Genomic DNA, 23479 nt, shown 5'->3' on the forward strand with positions numbered 1-23479 from the left:
TCGGCCGTTACGCCCGTATCGGCCCCGTATCGGCCGATACGGGTACAAAAAATGGAATCGGCCGTTTCGGCCCCGAATCGGGTAATGGTGCGTACCGTTACCATTACGTATCGGCCGATACGTAACCGATTTGGCATTCCTTGTCCCTGAGGCAACTGTACCAAACCTCCCGCATTACAGAATGAACCCGAAGGAGCACGCTGAGTTGAAGAGGCAGATTGATGAACTCCTGGAGAAGAGTTTCATTCGAGAGAGCATGAGTCCGTGTGCCGTGCCCGCCCTTCTTACACCTAAGAAGGATGGCACATGGAGGATGTGTGTTGATAGTAGGGTCATCAACAAAATCACAATCAAGTATTGGTTTCCCATACCGCGTCTTGATGACATGCTAGATATGATGGCTAATGCTAGTATCTTCTCAAAAATCGACCTCAAAAGTGGGTATCACCAAATCCGTATACGCCCTGGTGATGAGTGGAAGACGGCCTTCAAGATGAAGGATGGGCTATATGAGTGGCTAGTTATGCCTTTTGGGTTAACTAATGCCCCAAGCACTTTCATGCGTGTGATGACCCAAGTATTGAGATCCTTCATGGGGAAGTTCCTGGTCGTATACTTTGATGATATCTTGATTTATAGCATGACTAAAGAGCAATACCTCAACCATTTGAGGCAGGTTTGTGGGATCCTTAGGGCCGAGAAGTTGTACGCCAACCTAAAGAAGTGCACGTTCTTGTCTAGTAGTGTGATCTTCTTAGGTTTTATTGTGTCAGCTGAGGGCGTATCAGCGTATCTAGAGAAGGTCAAGGCCATCGTTAATTGGCCTGAACCCCGCAATATTCATGAGGTGTACAGCTTTCATGGCTTAGCCACTGTTTATAGGCGGTTCATTCGAAGTTTCAGTTCTATTGTGGCTCCCATCACGGACTGCATAAAAAAGGGAGAGTTTCAATGGACAAAGGCCGCCTCGAAGGCCTTCAAGGAGATAAAGGTCAAGATGACCGAAGCTCCAGTCACGCGACTTCAAGATTTTTCAAAAGCTTTTGAAGTCGCATATGATGCGTCAGGAGTCGGCATAGGAGTACTTAGCCAGGAAGGGCACCCTGTCGCCTTTTTTAGTGAGAAACTGAATGAGGCGAAGCAAAGATATTTCACCTATGACAAGGAATTCTACGCGGTAGTGCAATCACTACGCCATTGGCGACATTACCTGTTACCGCAAGAATTCGTCTTGTTCTCAGATCACGAGGCCTTAAGATACTTGAACTCTCAGAAGAAATTAAGCCCCAGGCACGCTAAGTGGGTTCAATTCCTTCAAGAGTACACTTTTGTGCTTATGCACAAGGCCGGTGTAGAGAATAAGCCCGCCGTCGCGTTGAGTCGTCGAGTCGCATTACTCAACTTCATGAGCGTTGAAGTTACGGGCCTTGAGCGTATCAAAGAAGAGTATTCTGAGTGTCCAGATTTTGGGGTTGTGTATACGTCTTTACTAGAGAGTCCGTCAGGAGCTAACAGTAAGTATTTGATTTTGGACGGATATTTGTTTAGGAGTGACCGCTTGTGCATACCACGCACCTCCCTTCGCGATTTTCTTGTCTGGGAGTTACATTCAGGGGGGTTCGCGGGTTATTTCGGTCGTGACAAGACCATTGCCCTAGTGGAGGATAGATTTCATTGGCCAAGCCTTAAGCGAGATGTGGCCAAAATTATAAGGCAATGCCGTACTTGTCAACTGGCAAAGCAGAGGAAACAGAATGCAGGATTATATACACCTTTGCCAGTCCCATTCATCCCGTGGCAGGACATCAGTATGGACTTCGTGCTTGGACTTTCCAAGACTATTCGAAAGCATGACTACATATTTGTTGTCGTGGGCCGTTTCTCTAAAATGGCCTACTTCATTCCTTGTTCTTAGACCTCCGACGCCTCTCATGTTGCCAGACTGTTCTTTAGTGAGGTCGTCAAGCTGCATGGGTTACCAAAAATCATAGTGTTTGACCGTGATGTGAGATTCATGAGTTACTTTTGGAAGACACTATGGCACATGATGAATACTAGGCTCCAATTTTCTTCAGCCTACCACCCTTAGACCGATGGCCAGACGAAGGTGGTTAATAGGAGCCTAGGAAGTTTACTTCGATGTTTAGTGGGGGAGCATACCAGGACATGGGACGCCGTACTACCCATAGCCGAGTTTGCATACAATAGTTCTGTCAATAGGTCCATAGGTCTAAGTCCTTTTGAAGTCGTTACTGGCTATAAGCCTAGGAAGCCTATTGATCTTATCCCCATGTCATTGTCCCATAGGCCATCAGAGTCTGTAGAGTCTTTTGCGCATCACATACATTCATTGCATCAAGAAATCAGGCAAAAGATCACTACTAGTAATGAGCATTACAAATTTTCTGCAGACCTATATAGACGTTTCAAAGAGTTCAATATTGGGGACTCTGTGATAGTCCGCATCAGGCCCAAGCGGTACCCTCCAGGGGCCGTTCATAAGTTACACGCGCGTAGTGCTGGGCCCTTCAAAATTATAAAGCGAAACGGTCTCAATGCGTATGAGGTAGATCTTCCACTTTCCATGGGAATTAGTTCCACATTCAATGTGGAGGATTTAGTTGCTTTTCAGGGACCCACTGATTCTTTGTCCGGCCCTTCGCCCACCCATCCTGATGCCCCAACCTTACCCTTTGATCCATGGCCTCTTCCCGACCTTTCATCCCAGCCTCTGCCTCCCATACCTAGCCTTCACAGACCTAGAGAGGAAATAGAGGATATCCTAGACTATGAGATAATTTCCACGTCGGATGGCGGGTTTCAGAAATACCTAGTTAAATGGAAGTCACGCCCAGCTTCAGATAACGCATGGCTCACTGAGGAGGAGCTTCAGAGACTTGATCCCGACATCCTAGAGCGGTTCAGGAGTTTTATTTCGCCAGTGGCGAAATCTTCGCAGCCGGGAAGACTTGATGAGGACATCGTGCACACGCCCGCCCGCACACCACCACCCCTACGCACGTACGTACGCAGAAGGAGGACCCCACCATCGATCTGGCTCGATGACGACGTCCAGGGAGGGCCTCCTAGCTAGAAGACAAGTTTTGGTTCAAAAAAGTGGGCTCGATAGTCAAGAAAAGCCCATCATGGGATCTCATGATCGTGGCCCACTCGTCGGATTGATTTCATATTTTAGGTTCTGTTTATTATTATTATTTAGAACATTGTGAATGCTTTAGATTTCTCTGTTTGGTTTTTATTTTAGTTTACTTCATCGCCAAGTAATAGGTTGCGCACATGGTATGAGTTTTGGGGTATAGGATTTTCCCTATAAATAGGCACCCCTTGTAGTTCTTTTGATTCATTGAAGTTAATAAAAAAAATTCCTGCTTTATTTTTCTGCTCTCTTCGTCAGTTGTGGAAGAATTCAAAAGTGGGTGCGAAGCCCTCCCTTTTCGAAGGGCTAACTACCATGGTGCGAAGCCACTTCGATCCCGATTCACCCCCATCCGCCATCATCTTTTTTTCTATCTTCCCCCACCATCCGTACTTCGAATTCGTCCTTTTGTTGCATCAGATTTCTTCATTACAGCAGGTTTCCAGATTTCGGTCCGCAGGCGAGCTGAAACTTCGGCGGAACACTACGCACAAACCGTACATCGGATCGAGCTGAGATTTGGGAGTTTTGGAGACCATCCCTGGCCGACCAGGGCCAAGGTAGCCTTTTTCTGAATAGTGGGCCCCACACACGTGCGGCTGGGATCACACGCATGTCCGTCTAACCATTGTTGCTGTCCACACGCGGGATCGTCTTTTGGCTCAGGTTTTTATCCTCTTTTATCCTCTTTTAGCCGTTTTTCATGAATCCTAGCCGTAGATCATGTTTTCCCTAAGTTATTTGCTAATTTTCTTACCCTAGGGTTCCCCGAATTAGAATTTCTGAATCCCTTGGATTAGGGACTGATTACTATGCATGCGTGGATGATTATTTCTTATCTTGGCGTATTGTTTGGTTCATAATTTTTATTGATCCAGCCCTATCATGTGTAGGCCTGGACCCGCATAGATTCCCCTTAATTGAATGTTTGGACTTTCATGTGGGATATGGAATTTGTGTAATTGTTTCTAAACTAACGTGATTATAAGCCTGAAATCTCACATATCATATTTAATTTTCATGTCCTGCATCATTAAGTGTAGGTGGTCTTATTTGGGGAAAATTCAAAATTTTCCTCAATTTCTCCCAAATTGCTTGCAATGTTGCACTCCAAACATGAACTCAAACATGTGTGAGGGATGATCTACTGATTTGTTAAGTCCTTATCAATTTTCGAAAAATAAAAATCATTTTTTAATTAAAAGTTATAAAATATTATTAAAAAATATATATTTTTTTGAAAATTTCCTTCGACTAGCTATCAATTGAGTCTAATTTCGAAGTATTTAAGAGTGTTTGATGAAATGATCATCACACACACTCTACATGTTATGCATTCAATTTGAATATAGTTGCAATAGTTTAGTCAGACAACGCATAGCTTAGGACTCTATACAAAGGAAACCTATTATGTACACTTCTTTTTTTGAGATGTTATGATTTAAAAGTGTGTATTAATGTCTTTTTTAACAATCCCTGATAAATTCAACCATTTCCCAATGTTTTCCCATGTTTCCCAAAAAGTACGATAAATTACCCGATACAAACGATATATCCCGTGCAATAACCGATACATATTTGTATCCCAAGGATGCAATACATAACACGATACTGTTATTTTGAACATTGGGAAGAGGTACTATGGAAGGCTAAGGGAGATGTATTGGAATGGTCACATGGGGAAAAAAATGTAAATATATCTAGTGTTTTGCCCATGCTCGGGTTGTATTTTAGCTCCCTTGATTTTTCTTGGTGGCCTTATTAATAAAGACAAGTTTATTGTCCTTTAAAAAACGGTGCTTTTATGCGGAGGTCTTGGGGAAGCGACAACAAGAAATGGATTTTATGCTTAACAAGATTCAAGCCCTTGATTTGAAAACGGAAGGGGAGATGTTGTTGGAGGAGAAGTCTTCGAGATCTAAGCTAGTTGTCGAATACACTAATAGGCTAGAAGAAGAGGCGAAAAAGTGGAGACAAAGATTGCGTGCTACGTGGCTTAAAGAGGGGGACAAAAACACCAGCTTCTTCATAACATTGCTAGTGTGCAGGCAAGAAATAATAAGATAAGCAGCATTGTGGTTGACAATGAGAGAATAGTCGATAAAGAGAAGGTTTGCAAGGAGTTGGTCAAATTCTATCAAGAGCTCTTTAAAAAGGAAGAGTTAAAAAGGCCTTCTCTAGACAACCTTTCCTTCAACCGAATCTCAAGTGAGGAGTCTTCCTTGTTCGAATGCCTTTTTTTGGAGATAGAAGTTAATCTTTTCTTTAGGGAGGGATTAAGCTTCGGGTCTTGATGGTTTCCCACTTGCTTTTTATTAAGTATTTTGGGACACTATTAAAGGTAACTTGTTGAGTTTCATGTGCAAGTTTCATTCAAGAGGACACCTCTCCTCGGATATGGGTGCTTCCTTTATAGCGATTATTCCAAAGATTTTGGGAGCTGAAAGATTGAGGGATTTACCCCTAACTAGTCTTATTAGATGTCCCTATAAGATTTTGGTTGAAGTCCTTGCTTCAAAATTTCGTTGTGTTCTCTACAATGTCATCTTTATGCATCAAGGTGCGTTTGTTGAAGGTAGGCAAATCTTGGACAATGCCCTCATTGCTCGCGAGTGTATCGATTCAAGACATAGTGAGGTCCTAAAAGGGGTGGTTAGGAAGTTAGATATCGAGAAAGCATATGTTCATGTTGATTGGGATTTGTTAGATTATATGCTCGACAGGATCGGTTGTGGGGTTATATGAAGGAGATGGATTAAGGAATGCGTGAGTTTGGCTAGATTGTCTATGTTGGTGAATGGATCACCAAAAGGTTATTTGAAATGTTCAAGAGGCATAAGGCAAGGAGACATGCTTTCCCCATTTTTGTTCGTCGTCATTGCCAAAGCCTTGGGTAAGATGCCAGGAGGTGGGGCTGTTTACCGGTTTCCAACTGAGTCGTGACTTCCCTACAATATTCCATATTCAATTTGCAGATGATATGATCCGTTTCTGTGAGGCAGATGAAGTTAAGGTTAATAACCTAAGTATGATCATCCAATGCTTTGAAGCGGCGTCAGGTCAAAAGGTAAATATAGCCTAATGTGAGCTTCTTGGTATCCATATGAACAAAGAAGAAATTGGTCTCCTAGTTGATATCTTGGATTTCAAGGCAGGATCGTTCCTCTCGACTTATTAGTGCCTTCCCTTGTGTATTAGGAAGTTGGCCAAACATCTTTAGGACAAGGTGGTGGAGGGGTTTGAGAGAAAGTTGGTAGCTTGGAGTGGGCAATATCGATCTCTTGGTGGGCAGATTACCCTTATTAAAGTTGCTTTATCCAATCTTCCCATCCATTTCATGTCTCTCTTCAAATGCCCAAAGGTGGTACTTGATCTCCTAGACAAGCTAAGGCGGGATTTTCTTTAGGGAAACTCGGCCGAGAAGAAACGGTTCCAGCTTCTATGGTGGAGTGATGGGTGCAAACCCTTCGCTGAAGTTGGTGCCAATATTCAATCCTTGGAGTTGATGAATGAAAATGGTGGTGGAGATTTGGCATAGAGAGGGGAGTTCTTTGGGGAGAGGTGATTGCTAGCAAATATGGATGTTCGAACGGAGGATGGTGGACTAAGAACTCTTCTATTTATAGAGCTTCCTCAATTTGGGAAGGGATCTTTAGAATGAGGCATAAATTTTCGAAAGGTGCAGCTCTCTCTCTAGGGAATGGGGTGAACATTCGCTTCTGGGAAGATGTGTGGATGGGTGATTTACTTCATCAGGATCGGTTCCCGAATGTTGTTAATCTGGCTGCAGATCATAGCATCATGATCGACAAGTGCTTTGAGCTTTACGGAGACTCAGTTGTGTGGTGCCTGCCCTGTGGCCAATCTCTTAGGGATGAGTTGGAAGAGTACGTTACTTTATTGGAATGGTTGCATCCTTGTAAGCCGAAGGTAAGGGAAAGCGATAGTCTAATTTGGATGATAGACAAATCGGCATGTTTCACAGTTAAATCATTCTTCTTCATGCTTTGGAAGAAAGAGGAGAGTTTTGGGAAGATTTTTCATATGTGGCATTATGGCGCTCCTCCTAAGATTTGAGCTTTTGTTTGGCTTGCGGGAAGGAATAGCATCTTGACCATCAACAATCTTCACAAGCGCTCATTGATCATCCCGAATATTTGTCGTTTGTGTATGGCCAACGCAAAGTCGGTTAACCACCTCCTTATCCATTGTGACTTTGCTAGCTGTGTTTGGATGTCTCTCATTGCTAGATTCAATCTAGCATGGTCTATGCCCTTCGATATAGCAACCTTCTCTTAGCATGGCACGGGGTGGCCTTCCGGAAGAGCATGCAGGCAGTTTGGAGGCTTTGCATTCTTTGCCAGATTGTGGGCTATTTGGGGTGAGAGGAATAGTAGATGATTTTGTAATATGTGCTGTGACGTCAATTGGGTTGTCTATAATGTTCGGAACCTTGTGATGGAATGGGTGGTGGCCAAGGGTTGGTTGGGGAAGATGTAATCTTTTTTTCCTTCTACAAACAGGATTGGTGATGAATAGAGTTGGAGATTGCATTTGGAGCTAAGGAACCTCCCTTGGTGATCCATGCTGGTTAAATCTTTCTAGCAGGTGGCAAAGTCTCCTCCTAAGCTCTCTCCAAACAGAGTGATGTGTAATTCTGATGTTGCGTTCAGATCATCATCAGAGGTCATAAAATTACCACCACGAGAATTCGGCTGTTAAGCATGACGCATGTTGTGCTCTCAGCCATGGTGCTCGTTCCAACAAAATATCAGGTGCTTTGCATGACGCGTGTCATTCTCCTGGTGGTAATTTTGAGTTCAGCCCGACAATTCTTTCTTGTGATTATCTAGTGGGAATATATACCTTTCAAAAAAGTTTAGTCTTGTGGGAATATAGGGAAATGCATCTAATGGCCCCCTGCCTGGCTATTCATCTATATGGCTTTCATCCAGCTCGTTTCAGTAACCCTTCATCTGTTGTGATGGCAGTGCTGTGAACAAGATCTCATTGGAGTGCAACTCTATTGCTCTTTTTAATTACATCAGCATGTCGAAAATTCCTAGAGGTTCCTTTTGGCGATATGGTTTTGGATTGGGTGGGTTTGTCCATGTTGGAGGTTGCTGCTTTTCCATCTTGGGAGGGTGTAGAAGAGATGAGAAATAGATCTCTTGCTGTTGGTAGGGAAGCACAAGGCTCTAACCATCTATCTACCTATAACCACTGGTTGTATCCCATGCCTAAGAAATGAGGAGTTTGTCAATCATTTGTTTATTGATTGTGAGTATGCAACGAACATTTGGTGGGGTTGCTCTCTATAATCAGATCAGCATGTTGAAAATTCCTAGAGGTTCCTTTTGGCGATATGGTTTCGGATTGGGTGGGTTTGTCCATGTTGGAGGTTGCTGCTTTTCCATCTTGGGAGGGTGCAGAAGAGATGGGAGATGGATCTCTTGCCGTTGATAGGAAAGCACAAGGCTCTAACCATTTATCTACCTATAACCTGGTTGTATCCCATGCCTAAGAAATGAGTAGTTTGTCAATTATTTGTTTATTGATTGTGAATTGGCAATGAACACTCGGTGGGATTCTTTTGATCTGTTGAAAATTGTCCACATGATGCTGTGACCAATCGCTTCTCTGTTCAGTGCTTGGGTGACTGGGGCTATAGGATGAAGATGGCTAGGGCCTTCTAGGGTTGACATTTTTAGTAGGATTAGGTGGATATGGAAGGAGCAGAATAACAGAGTTTTCAATTATTGATAGGAATCATTGGTTGTCATATTCAAAGGAGTAAAAGGGAGAATGTCCGCCTGGGCGAATTGCCTTATTATAGGACAAGTGCGGGGGCTGGATCAGATTGTTGTGCTAGGGAGGTTAGCATATTTTCTTGGTTTGAATGATGGCTCATCATCATCATGGTTGGAAAGGTATTATTGAAGACAACAGGCAGCAGCTGTTTAGGAGTACTTGGTCCCTAGCTTCTAGCTAGGGATTGTCAGATATTGATGTTAGCCCAGTTGGAAAAGGTGGTGTTTTTGCTATTGGGGGAGTTCTTGGAGATGAGAATTGGCTCTATTTCATTCACATTGTCCCCTTAGCCATTGAGGTTTAGGTGTGGGCGGATCTTAGATTTGGAACAGGTTTCTTGGTCATCCAGAAAGTGTCCTCTCCCTTGGAAGTTTGCTTTTATTATATATGAATTGTCATTCTTGTATGTGGAGATTGTGTATTATCAGATTCCCATAGAATCAAATTTTATTGCTGATTATTTGGCTAAGAAAGGGTTCCTTGGTTCTTCTCTGTGTAGGGAACTCTTTTCCATCACCCAATGTATCTTGTTCCTTTTATTTTCTTTGTGCATTTTTCAGTAAAACTCTTTCTTGTGATAGAAAAGAAAGAAAAATATATGTAGGGATGCATTATAGATTAGTCCAATCCATACAATTTATTCTGCAAAGAATAACGATGCATGGATTGATGAATGGGTTTGTAGGATCCATTTCTCTCATTCTTTTGATATTCAAGACTACAAGCATCCTTATTGTTGATTACATCTTATAGAATTGATCCTGCAAGGACTATGTGACTACTGACAATCTTTGCATGGCAAAGGAAATCATCATCATCGAAGCCTTAATCTCAATTAATTGCATTACAATCTTTGGCTTCAAGAATCGGGTTTTAATATTCTACCATGTCAAGGACCGTATCCTCAGTTAATTCCTGCATGAGCAGAACTCATAAATGAAACAGAACATACTAATACATAACACTAGCTAGAATTTGCTAGTCATCTGGGTCAGGTATGTCGTATGAGACTGCAAAACTGGCAGAATTCCATGGAGGAATCTCTAAGCCTTAATGTTATATTCCTGGAAAGTGTCAACTTTGAGTTGGCATTTGCCTTAAGCCTGGCTTATTTTTCGTTAATGACAATGGATCTTTATGGAAAAAAAAAACTTGGGAAGGGGACTAGAGCCTCAATTTAATAACCCTCCCAAGTAGATATGTCTCAAAATTATATATTTAAAGTTCTATGCATCTAAATATTTTAAAATTTAAGAAAGTCCATGTAAATCAGGGATTCAATTCCCTTCCATGATGTATGCTGTTCTCTTTGCATCTCTTATAAACAACATTTGTTATTTATCAGAAGTATATCTAAATATTATATCCAAACATTTATGTGTGCTAGTTATCTTATAATTCAAATGCAAAGGTTCATGAATTTTCTTATTGGGTTTTCTCATGGCCATTAATAATCATTGTATGAGTTCATTTCATCTTCGACGGTTTTGATCATGACCATTAATAACCATGATATTTGTTCATTTCATCCATGGCATGGAGCATTGATAGTGTAATGAAACAACCAGCCTTTTATCAGTACATGTTTTATGCAGGCTGTAATATATATATATATATATATATATATATATAATGGTACTATGAGGTCGAGCTGTGTGGGCCCCACTGTGATTTGTGTCAAACATCAACACCGTGCATTTGATGGGTCCCCTTTAGGTTATGGGATATCCCAAAAATCAACCATACCTAGAATTTAGGTGGGCAATACCATCTAAAGCCATGTGAAGACATGCCTAAAATATATAAAAATTTAGGTGGGTAATACCATCTACAACCATGTGAAGACATGCCTAAAATATATAAAAGCACTTGGTGGGGCCCACCTGAGTTTTGGATGTGGCTGAAACTTATTCCGACTCCTCATCCAAGTGGGACACACACAATGGATAGGCTGGATTTGTCAGTGGACCCAATAAATGATTGTGAATGTTTTAATGGGAGGGTAACTTCTCTTAACTGTTGTATGTGGTGTGGCCCATCCAAGTCATGGATTGACTTGATTTTTAAGCCCGTGGCCCACCATGGAATGGTGCATCTGGCTGATGGGGTAGATTTTCGACACACATCACGATGGGGCCCACACAGATCGACCGAATGGGAAGTTCCCATGAGGTCGACCTCATAGTACCAGTTCCCATATATAGGAGGAATGTTCACCTGCGCACCTACTTACGTGAGCACCTTTGCACATGTGTCATGGGCATAGAAACTAAATGGTCCACGTGATGCGTCACCCCTTGAAACCTCACAAGCCCAACTTCTAGCCCGATACATATCTCTTTGCTATTTGCATTTCTCTTTGCACATGTGTCATGGGCATAGAAACTAAATGGTCCACGTGATGCATCACCCCTTGAAACCTCACAAGCCCAACTTCTAGCCCGATACATATCTCTGGTGGGCCATGGCAAAAGGAAACAGTTTGCTCCCTTTATTTGCATCTCTCTTTGCTATGGCCCACTGGAGTTTTGGCTTAGACTAGAAATTGGGCTCGTGAGGTTTCAAGGGGTGCCGCATCACATGGATAGTTCAGATTTTGTGCCCATGACACGTGTGCAAAGGTGCGCACGGGTGCTCATGTAAGAAAGTGCGCTAGTGAGCATTCCTCTCTCTCTCTCTCAATACACACACACACACACACACACACACACACACAATGCTCACACACAACTAGTTGGACATTGCATTTTTGTCCAACTAGCTATGCATTTAATGAGAAAATTCCCTCTTGGATACAATACATACACCTATATTGAGGGATTTTAGAATAAGTGTCGTAGTTGTGTAAAGTGGCACACGTGTCAAAGAGCTAGGCCATTCATCAGTTAAGACCCACTAAGGAGAAGTCATGTGCCAAAAACTAAGAAAATACATTTCTAAGAAAAGTACATATGAATGTTGAATCTAGATCGTTGGACTATTTTATTAAAGACCTGCTCTTTTCATAAATGTTTGGCATGCTTGATCACAAGATCATCAATTTTCTTTGTCCCTAGCATGTTGACAATGTAATCTATCTAATGCATGGATCTGATTTTGAGTTGGATGGTCCAAATCTTTAATAGTTGTATAGCCCATCCTACATTTACTCTCCCTTCACATGTCTCCCCTTCCCAAATATCCCGGATAATGTTTGCATGACCTTCCTAAAGATAATGGTGCGTTGCTTTCCGAGACATAGAAGGAAAGAGTTCATGTGGAGTAGATCCACCTTGTCTATCATGTGAGCCACCTCGTGTTTGAACAGGGGCTCAAAATTCAGGCCGATTCAACACTCGATTGGGCTACACCATGGTAAATAGTTAAGATGAAAAGTCCCACCATTAAAATCATCCAAATTGTGTGTGGCCTACGGATGTGTATATATGCTCATGATGGTTGTTGTGATGTTTTACAAAAAGCGATGCTCATTATGAGCCAACCCATTAGACGGGTTGAATGTCATATTTACATAAATGGTTGGATGATATGTGCTGGTTAGACATTAAACAATACTCCAGCCCACTGAACTTGGACTTTCTCATTGGAAAAAAGAATTTCAGCGGACTCTCTTTCTTGATTTTTTATGGGGCTCACCTTGATGTGTATGTGTGATCCACTCCAGCCATTAGATGTATAATCCTATGTCAGGCATAGAGCCTAAAAATCAAGCTGACCTGTGATTCAATTGGGTCACACCAAGGGAAACACCAAGGAAATAGTTGGAATAGAGACATCCACCCTTGATTTTTACAAGGCCCACCGTTAAGATATACCAAATCCACTCCAACCATTAGATGCCACGCTATAACTTAGGCTTAGGGCCCAAAATTCAGGTCCATCCATGATTCAAGTAGGCCACACCAACGTAAATAGTTTGGAGGGTGAGCTTTTCTTTATCAACTATTTCCAGTTGTGTGGTCCACCTGAAGCACAGATGGGCCTGAGTTTCAGGCCCTAGGTGTAGCGTGGGGTGACCCACCTGATGTTTGGGGTAGATTTAAAATTAACACCATGGTGGGCCCACCGGAACTGGCTACTCTTTTCCAAGGATGCATTTAAATCACTCCTCTGCCAGTATTATGAGGATTAATTACCACATTAAATTACGCCACTTTCTGCCAGCATTATGAGCATTAATTACCACCTTAAATTATGCCTAGCAGTGTTTTGGGAATAGGTACCACACGGACTCCAACCCCTGATTTTTTATGGGCCCACTCTGACATGTATGTGAGATCCACTCCGACCATTAGATGTGTAATCCAGTAATAGGCCCAGAGCCAAAAAATCAGGTTAACCCGTGATTCAGATGAGCCACACTAATGGGAACAATTAGGAGAGAGACATCCACCCTTGATTTTTACAAGGCCCATCATGACGAAACTGTGAAATCCATTTCAACCATTAGATGTCACACCAAAAGTAAGCATGGATCCCAATAATCAGGTCCATATGTGATTCATGTGGGCCACACCAAGAGAAACAGTTTGGAGGGCGAACCTTTCCATTTACACTCTTTCCAATAATGTGGTCTACCTGAACTATGGGAATAAATTTTGAGATTTTGATCTAACATGGGGTGACATACTTGATGGTTGGGGTTGATTTTACATAAACACCATGGTGGGGCCCACCCAAGCAGTGGCCCCTTTTCCATGCCAAGGTGAAATTAGTTTGCGGTCGAAGCATTTAATTAATTAAGAGGGAATTTTCTCATTAAATGCATAACTAGTTGGACGAAAATGCAATGTTCAACTAGTTGTGTGGGCATATATTGGAACTTCTTTCGTTAGATGGGCCTTTTTAACTCCTCAAGGGCCTGTTTGGACACATTCTATGCAAGGCCGTTTGAAGCCTAAACACTGTTTCGATCCAACTAGCAGTGCTAAATTCGCTGACTCGACAAAAACTAATCTGGTCGGTTTTTATTGAGTCGACCGAAAAGGCAGGCTTGAAACCTCTCATTTCAGAAACCCCCCTTTAGGAAGTGTGTACAACTGGGCCCTACTTTTCTTTTATTGCTTAGGATGAATTTTTCTTGCTTCATATAGAAAATTTCAACATTTCTCTGTGCATTGGAGAAGCATTTATTTAGATGTTTGTCGAGATCTCATGTTTCTGTTTCCTTTTGTTTCTTATGCCACTGTTCTTTCTGGGGGCATTAGTGTTGCCTTCTATTTCTGATAATTGCTAGCGTGGCTTTTGTGTTTATATTTTATAATGTATTTTTCACGTGAATACCTCTTTATTTTGTATTGCGATGGACTGATGGTTGTATCTCTATTATATTAACAACTCTCAGTATTCTAACTCATTCGGTGTTTGGGTAATTTAGCATGTTCTCCAACATGGGAAGCCACATGAACGATCTGCCATAATCAGCAAACTTGCAGGACAGATAGTAAAGATGAGTCAACAGAAGTTTGCTTCCAATGTTGTTGAAAAGTGCCTAACTTTCGGTGGACCTGAAGAACGTCAACTTTTGGTAAATGAGATGCTTGGTTCCACAGATGAAAATGAACCCTTGCAGGTTAGATTCTTACTTTTCATAAAGAGAGCTGATCAAATACGGGCTGCTTGCACCGCAAGAGTGGTGCAGTGTTGTTTTAGCGACAAAAATCTCTCTCTCTCTCTCTCTCTCTCTCTCTCTCTCTCTCTCTCTCTCTCTCTCTGCACTGCACTGCACTGCACTGCTCGTGGTGCAGGCAGCCTGTAGGTGATCTGTTCTCTTTTATAAATAGGAATGTAGATATGTTTCTTAATGATATGGTCATTCAGTTCATTGTATTGTATTTTCTCTTGAGATGATATTAGCATTTATGGATGACATGAAGGTATGGAGATTTTTCTCTCTTTGTTTTTTAAAAAACCAATGGAGATTTTTCTGATGATTAATGAAAATTATGTACCAGAAAATAAAGAAGTGCCATCTATAAAAAAAAAATAAAAATAAAAAGACGTCAAAAAGATGAAAAAAAATGTAAGGAAAAAGGAATCTAAAGAAGAAGTACATCAAGGAAAGACAGTACCCTCATGATTAAATGGCTGTTTGCTTAGCTGAAGTAGGAGCACTTAAAACCAGGGGTGAGGAATCTCTGCCCCTTTTATAATTATTGTGTGTTTTATTTTCAAACAAAATCATTTTTTCTAGAAAAAAAAAAAGGATGAACAATTTCATTTTGCCCCTCTGAAAAAATACTTGGCAATCAACTAGATCCTAGAGACCATAAACAATAAAGGAAATTCTCCAAGGTTTAAGTTGTTTTTTGGTAGCCTGTGAAGTCACATTTCTTGAATGTCCATCAACTAACGGCTTACTGTAATTTGGTAAAGAGGTTTTAGCATATTCCTAAACCCTTTCTGTTGTCATTTACTGCCAGATAATGCAGCCGAGGAGTGTGCCCCACTATATTTCCAACCCATGAAGTGGGCTTCAATCTATTTGATTGGTGAATTGTACCTCATAAACTATCCTGTTAGAGAATCGGGACCACGATCTGTTTAGCAAGGGTCCATCATCAATTGGTTAGCAAGGCTAATTTTCTTAACGTAATCCCCTTGATTCCCAGCCCTCTTCTGAACTTCCACTTTCCTGAATGGTTTGTGTTTTTCTCCCTTCTCTTCCCAAAGGGATAAAACTCATACCGATCAAACAGTTAGAATCATCCAAGGACTGGAGTGTTTGGATCATGGCCCATCTACATGATGACCCACCAGATCAACAGTCCCAATGTCCATACACATGCTACATGTATGTACAAGACCCCACTTCCACGATGTACACAATGCTGGCATTTCAACATTACTCTAGGCTGTTCCTTTTTTCCTCAACAGGTTCTGTATTTTCATTTTATGGAATGCCTTCAATACTGGGTTTGCAGATGAACCATTCCAATCACTGACATATGGTGGAGTAAGGAACTGGACTGTGGGGGTACCACATGTGAAGCCTCTTGTAATTTTCTGTACCCCTTGACCACTCTCCCTGGAATTTTTTAAATGGACAAGAACTAGACCACAAGGTTTCTGAAGATCACTTATATCAATGTTACATGTCCTGCAAACAACACTGACATATGATGAACCATTCCAATCATTGACATATGGTGGAGTAAGGAACTGGAATTTGGGGTACCACATATGAAGTCTCATGTAATTTTCTGTACCCCTTGACCACTCTCCCTGGAATTTTTAAAATGGACAAGAAAAGAAGTAGATCACAAGGCTTCTGGAGATCGCTTATATCAATGTTACATGTCCTACAAACAACAGGTAACTCCTTCCCGAGAGTAACTTCTTAAGGGCCCGTTTGGCCGGGTGGATTGAAAGGGATTGAATGGTATTAGGGTGGATGGCATGGATTTCTAGGTAATGATGGTGTTGTCAGTGGATTGTCCTGAGATACATGGGATTGCTACTACCGTGGATTGCTATATCTAGTCTGTTTGGTACGCCCGGCCAATCCCAGGATTAAACCTTCCCATCCCTTCGAATCCCTCGAACCAAACACATCTTTAGCAAATTTGTATGGATTAAGGTGGATTGGATGGGATTTAAAGGTAATGATGCTGTTGTCAGTGGATTGTCTCAAGACCCGTGGGATTGGATCAGATCACTGAATCTGTTTGGCACGTCAGGCCAATCCCGGGATTTAACTTCCAATCCCTTCCAATACCCTCCAATACCTTCCAATCCGACTGGCCAAACGGGCCCTAAGTATCTCTCAATCATTGAATCCAATGTTGAATGTATTGGGAGCCCATTACTAACAAGTCTACAGTTTCCGGTTATTTCCTCTGCTTTCTGGCATTCCCAAATCCTTCCCTCACCACCTATTCCTCTTTTCTGCATTTAAACCCGTCTCATTAAGGAAAAAATCAATCAAAAAGAAAGCAAGAAAAAAGGTTAGCTCATCCATCTTTGTTGAAATTACTATTATAAACTTCATTCTTTCTTTCTCTTTTTTTTTTCTTTTTTTTTTTTTTTTTTTTTTTTTTTTTTCAAGGTTTGTTTAAAGGGAAGGGTTGATGAATTGTTTGAAGGGTCAGCCATTTTCATGTTTTGTTCTCTTTTTTCTTTTTCAAAAAAATTATTATTATATATGTTTTTTGACTAATTGATGGTTTAAGTGTTTTTATTCTGTTGGGGATGGGTTATTTTCGTCATTTTTTAATTACCATAGCCACAAAATCCCTTGGCAGAAAACTAATTTAACGTGATTCTGTGTTGCAATGAAGAATTAAATAACGTGACTCTGTGTTGCAACGAAGAATTAAATATGTGGGTATTTGTAGATACAATATTATTGACTTAGAATTATGCAAAAACCATTTTGAGTTAATATATACTACATGTACAATCATGGAGTGCCTGCTATCAAGTGTTGTACGCTGCCTAAGTATCAATAAAACCCCCGTCCTTTTCTATCTCCCTTCCTCTGTCCCGTAGTAACTATAAAACCCCATGACAACAAATTACCGAGCATTTACAGTCCCTTGTTGTTGCTCCAATTCTCACAGCAAGGTTCTTCATGCATTGTGGAGTTGGATGGTAGATTAACAGATGTTGCTGGTAGGTGCCTAGAAATAGAAATCATTTATTTGATCATTGGATCTCATTATGACCTCTAGCTACTAAGGATGTGCCGGCATGTCCCAATCCTGGGTAAAGGAGGACTGTAAGCAGTTGATCATTGAACTTCTACCAAGCAATCACGAGATTTCCTGTTTCCAGTGCTTGGTGAGGCAGGATACATAAAGCCAACCCAAATAGCTGGACAAGGCTATGCTGATTTATCTGCCTGGACAAGTTTTGGATATGGTTATGTCCATGGTGACAGTGTCCTGCTCAGCAGCTCAGACTTAGTAATATTTGTACAATACCAATGTACTCACTGCAGTATATTAATATGAATTAAATCAATTTAAAAGGGTCGTAAACTTGAATATGCTAATGGGTTTGTCACTTAATCCATAGAGTTTGCCTGGAGCTATTTTAAATCTTAGCAGTTAGCTATGACAAATTATAAATGTTCATTGCATTGTTCGGTTTTCCTTTTCCTCTTGCATTTTTACCTTCCCTCCTGACCTACCTTTTAAATGGCACATGGGGTGACCTATCAATCATTCATACAATTTGGAGCAAGCCATGGTGCAAGAATAACGCTGATCCGATGATCTTAACCCTTTGAATGGGGCCAATTCATTACAGCTGTCTGTTGTTTACGAGCCGTAAATCACATGGTTAGGATCAAAGTGTTACTGGAGAATTGTAAGAAATACAAAGTGGGGTCTATCTGCTAGATGTTTGAAGATGATGGTTGGACCTATTTTGTTTCTCCGGTCAATCATGACTGTGCATTTTCATGCTATTGATTGGAAGCTTAGGATCACCCAATTGGCATGATTTTGCACCATGGTTTGCTCGTAGTTGTATGAATGAATAAATGGTGCAGGCTGACAATAGGGCACCCCATGTGCTATTTTAAAGGTTTGGGGACTTTGCTAATGTCCCCCTGAAACACGCACACCCACACGAGAGAGAGAGAGAGAGAGAGAGAGAGAGAGAGAGAGAGAGAGAGAGAGACAGAGAGGATAGGGTTGATTTTTGTATAGTGTTCCCCATGGTGGGGCCAATCTATTGAACGGGCAACTGCTCTCTCTCTCTCTCTCTCTCTCTCTCTCTCTCTCTCTCTCTATATATATATATATATATATATATATATATATATATATATATATATATTGTGCATGCATGCGGATTAAAGTGTATCCGTTCAGATCCCAGCAAAACACCACTGCATGCAATTTATGGTTGGAGTGTGGGCAAGAATCTAGTGTTTACCATGCCTTTTTCATTTCTTTCCATTTTTCCTTTTCGTTTCTTTCCATTTATATTCTGGTTCTCGCTGAAATGACAGGCCATGATGAAGGATCAATTTGCAAACTATGTTGTGCAGAAGGTTCTTGAGACCTGCGATGATCAGAGCCGTGAACTGATCCTCTCGCGTATCAAGGTCCACTTAAATGCTTTGAAGAGGTATACGTATGGCAAACACATTGTTGCCCGTGTCGAAAAACTAATCACAACTGGAGGTCAGAATCCTTACAAATTATTTGAATTCCTCTTCATAAGATCTGTTTAACATCTTCAGAAGAAGAGAGACCTTGGAGATTTGTTTGTGACAAAGTGGCATACATACGTGAGGTCTGAGCCATTTGTTAGCTGGGGCAAATGTGAACATGCGTTGGCACCGAAGACGGGCCTGTCTGGTCATGTGGTAGGTGAAAGATGTGTTGAATGTGCTAGGGGTCATTCTTTTCAAGCCAACCATGTTTCTCATGCATGTTCAAGGTACGAGGCCTCGTATATCTTTCAGGAAAAAAAAAAAAAGCATGGTGCTCCAACTGATGAATGGCCCATATCTGGCACGTGTGCACCCTAATGCATGCTACAAATCTTGCTAGTGTCGGGGTGAGAAAAGTGGTTTTTAACGACTTTCTGCTGCATATTGTTTACAGAGAGGCATATTGGGATCTCGTCGTCGTGATCTTCATGGGTCAGCGGTGAAAGAGGAAATAGTCCTTTGTACAGGTAATGAAGCTGGTATTTGTAGATCCATCAGCCAAAGATTGCCTTCCGATGAGAATGGAGAGGTAATGCGTATTGTAGTATGGGCTTATGGTGTAAATAAATGATAATAGTAGGTCTTTCGGAATAAGATTTTTTTTTTTTTTCCTTTTTTTCCCACTTGTCATCTCATGTATAGTCTGCACACTGTAATTTGATGATAACGACAACAACGGCGACAGGTAGGGGATCGACATATTTAGCATAGGAGTTTGTGGGGAGGGTCTGTAGATTTCAACTTTGAGAAGATAGAAATATGTACAAGAATCTGTCTGTAAAGAGAAAAAAGAAAGAGGAGAGTTGTAATGGTATCGGAACTATAAAAAGAAGGGAGCAGTGTCGTGCGGTGGGTTGTCATGTCCGAGTCTGAGACTCGAAGATGTGTTTTTTTTTTTTTTTTTCCTTTCATATTTCATTAATAAAAGACTCTTACTCGCTTTCACTACAACTACAGATGATATGGTTTTTCTTTTGTTGCTCTAATACTTGAGATTGAATGCTTTCTATCCTTCTGCTTCTATTTTTCTTTTTGGGCCTGTTTGGTTTGCAGAAAAAACAAAAAAATAAAAGGACGAAATGGTGTTTCTTGAGGAACTCTGTTTCTAGGAAGGTGGCATATGTGTGGTGTTGAGACAGATTGTAGCGTGTCACATAGGCACATGTGGGCTGGTTGAATATGGGCAGTGGCACATGGTGCAGGTCTCAGATTAGCACATGGAGTACTTGTAGTTAAAGATTGGTGGCGCATGTAGCACATTGGCGTTTGATCCATGAAGATGGCGGCTCTTGTGGTACATTGGGGCACTAACACATTGACACATGGGACACTCGAAGATGGATGGTAGCACATCGGCACATCTGAGACATTGATGCATGATGCTGTTGGCATGGGCCACGCTACAGGGCACTTGAAGATGGATGGTTTTGCATGTGGGAATGAGAGCGCATGTGGCTATCATGTGGGGCACTTAACGGACCCCTTGGTTTGTCTCATTTTTCTCAAGTTCTTGGAAATTTGTGATTTACGGTGATGCTTGATGCTAACAACAAACAAGAAAGATGTAGCTTTCATGGAAATGGGGTTTCCTCAATTTACTTTTCAGCAAATCCAACAAGGGAAAAAGAAGAAAGATTTTGCACATGGGGCCATGTGTTTCAAGAATCAAGATTCAACTGGACCAACCAACATGGTCCACAAATAGGTAGATCCTAGCCACATCATTTTAAGCCAGTAATTTGTGATTTATGGTGATGCTTGATGAGCTGCCTTTGGCTAATGAGCAAAGGTATGTGTGATTTGGAGTTTCTTTTCCAAGTAGAATTCTCAAATATCAAAAAATGGGTTATATATTGTGTTGTATACTTGAAGGAGAACTTGGGATTCAAGTGAGTCTTGTTTCATGATTTGATAATTCAGATCCTGTTTAGTAGGCACCTAAAAACGAATTCAGTTCATCTGTCTATATTATATAGGGTGCGGATTAGGTAAGGGCCTTACCGTAGGGCCCACCTTGATATATGTATTCTATGTCCCTTTTGCTAGATCATTTTAGGGCATGAGCCCAGAAATGAAGTAGATCCAATTCTCAGGTGGACCATACTATAGAAAACAGTGGTAATTGAATACCCTACCATTAAAAATTTCCTAGGGCCCACCATAAAGTTTCCGTAGTATGTATTTGCCATCCAGCTTGTTGATAAGGTCACATTAAACTGGATGAAGGGATAAAATAGATATCAGCTCGATCAAAAGCTTTTATGGCTCATTAATGGTCAAGCACCACTGTTTCCTATGGTATGGTCCACCTGAAAATTGCATCTGCTTCATTTTTTTGGTCCTGCCCTAAAATGATCTGATAAAACAGATGGACAGCGTGGATATAAAGTACATGCATCAATGTGGGCCCCATGTAAGGCCAGCACCCGATCCACTCCCTATTGTTTATCATGAAAGTGGGGTTTGGAATTTTTGCCGTTGTAATTAGTTTTGACCATGAGAACTTTTAATATTCCAAAGACATTTTCTTATGGAGAAAATTTCGGAAACATGAAAATGTGGCTGCTATTTAACATGAAGTTGAGATTTCAGCCACAAGAAGCCATTTATGGTCTAGATATTACCCTCATCTTATTGCAAGAAACTCTCCCACACTTCTCTCCCTCCAAGAAACTCTCCCACGTTTCTCTCCCTCCAAAATTTGTTTGGCCATTTCTGCCGGGACATGAACTTTCAATGACCTACAGGAGGTCATAAACTTTGCGGGACCCAACATGATGTCCGTTTGACCTCCAGTCCATTCATTAGTGTCACCAGCTCATGTAAGATGATGAGCCCAGCAGATCCAAATTTAAGTGGGCCACACCTTAAGAAACAAAGGGATTGAACATTGACCATTGAAAACTTCTTATTAGCCACCAATGTTTTGGTTCAAGCTGAAATTTGTATTCACTGGTTAATTCCAATGGAGAATATGTTAGTGCACTTATTTGTGCACTTTATTTGTCAATTACATGCGTCTGTGTGTTAGTAAGTCGATTGAGCCATTGAAAGTTGAAGACGTAAGACACATAAAGACATGGAGCATCAAGTAACAAAGAACGGATAAATGGGGTGCCTTGGTGACCCTAACATTGACCCAAAACAACACTTGAACCTCTACATGATCATGACTTAATATGTCAACCTTATTTGATCATCCCTTAACCTTAGGAGCTAATTGGAACATGATAAAAAATGCTAGAAAAAGTGCGCTGTGAAATCATGTGCCTTAAACAGAAGTTTTTGAGTGGTTCTCAATCTATGTTGATGGGACTTGATGGAATCGAAGGACCACTCGATCCGATCGGAGAATAAATCCAGGAACCAACAGAAATAATTATGAATTTTCTCGATGGGATCGATAGAGGGTTTAATCTCATCGAAGGCTCTTTTGATCCCATCGATAGAGCCTTTAACTAACTGTTTTATATGCATTGCAAATTGGTTTATTATAAAAGGTCATTTGGTTCTTGGACAAAAGGATAGATTTTTGCTGCAATAGAAGCTTAAAAGATTCCCCACTCATATTCTACATTTCGAGGCTCTAAATCCATTTGATCTAAGTAATATTCCTTGTTACTCATCACTTGAAAGATAATTCCAACCTCAATGATGAAGATGAACTTAATCTCCACCTTATTATAAAGATTAGACTTCAACCAATAGTCAAATCCTTGTTTTGAGCCTCTAGAACACCCATATAAACGAATCCCCTAGGAAATTATAACATTCTCATATGTTGTAGGAGATTCAGCCAACCTCGCATCACCTTAGTCACATCAATGGAGTATTGCACGCAAGGTTTTTGATCTTTGAGTTGAATCATTGGTAGGGAATTGACATCAATGATCAGGGGAGCTGATTGAAGTATGAGAGAACATCGATCAAGCAATCCAAGAAAACGCTACAATAGGGGCTCAATCTGACAAGTTATCAAATTGTAAAAGTCCACACATTCATTTCTTGTGTTGGATTGAGTGTAGAGTTTGTAACCCAAACTCGCGTATGTTCTTATGTATGACCGTATCGCCACCGACACTGGTGATTACGTGTGTAAGTCCTTGTGTGGACCACCGACATAGGTGTGTACGTGGGTAAATCCTTGTGTAGGCCTTTGGTGAGAGTGTATGCCTGTAAAGGTTTGAGGTGAACCTGATTTAAAACTTTCGATAGTAAAATCCGATACACTCATGTGTTAAGCACGTCCACCGGGAGTGGTGTAGGAAAACCAAACCACTATACATGCTTGTGCTTGGGATTATCATTTGAGTACTTCTTTAACTATACTTATGTAATTGATT

The 23479-nt window shown here is 41.1% G+C and overlaps 1 protein-coding gene across 2 annotated transcripts in view; it reads left to right on the top strand.

Annotated features, from left to right (window-relative positions):
• LOC131230643 (pumilio homolog 1-like) overlaps positions 1-20087 on the top strand; it is a 62185-nt gene extending 42098 nt beyond the window's left edge. For both annotated transcript variants that reach the window (XM_058226532.1, XM_058226533.1), the window contains 3 exons: positions 14346-14540; positions 18930-19104; positions 19531-20087. In XM_058226532.1, the coding sequence (XP_058082515.1) occupies positions 14346-14540; positions 18930-19104; positions 19531-19559 (399 nt within the window). In that variant the 3' untranslated portion in view covers positions 19560-20087. The remainder of the gene's footprint in view (positions 1-14345; positions 14541-18929; positions 19105-19530) is intronic.
• The last annotated feature ends 3392 nt before the right edge of the window (positions 20088-23479 follow it).

The sequence above is a fragment of the Magnolia sinica genome, chromosome 17 (assembly GCF_029962835.1).
Source record: "Magnolia sinica isolate HGM2019 chromosome 17, MsV1, whole genome shotgun sequence".
Classification (NCBI taxonomy): Eukaryota; Viridiplantae; Streptophyta; class Magnoliopsida; order Magnoliales; family Magnoliaceae; genus Magnolia; species Magnolia sinica.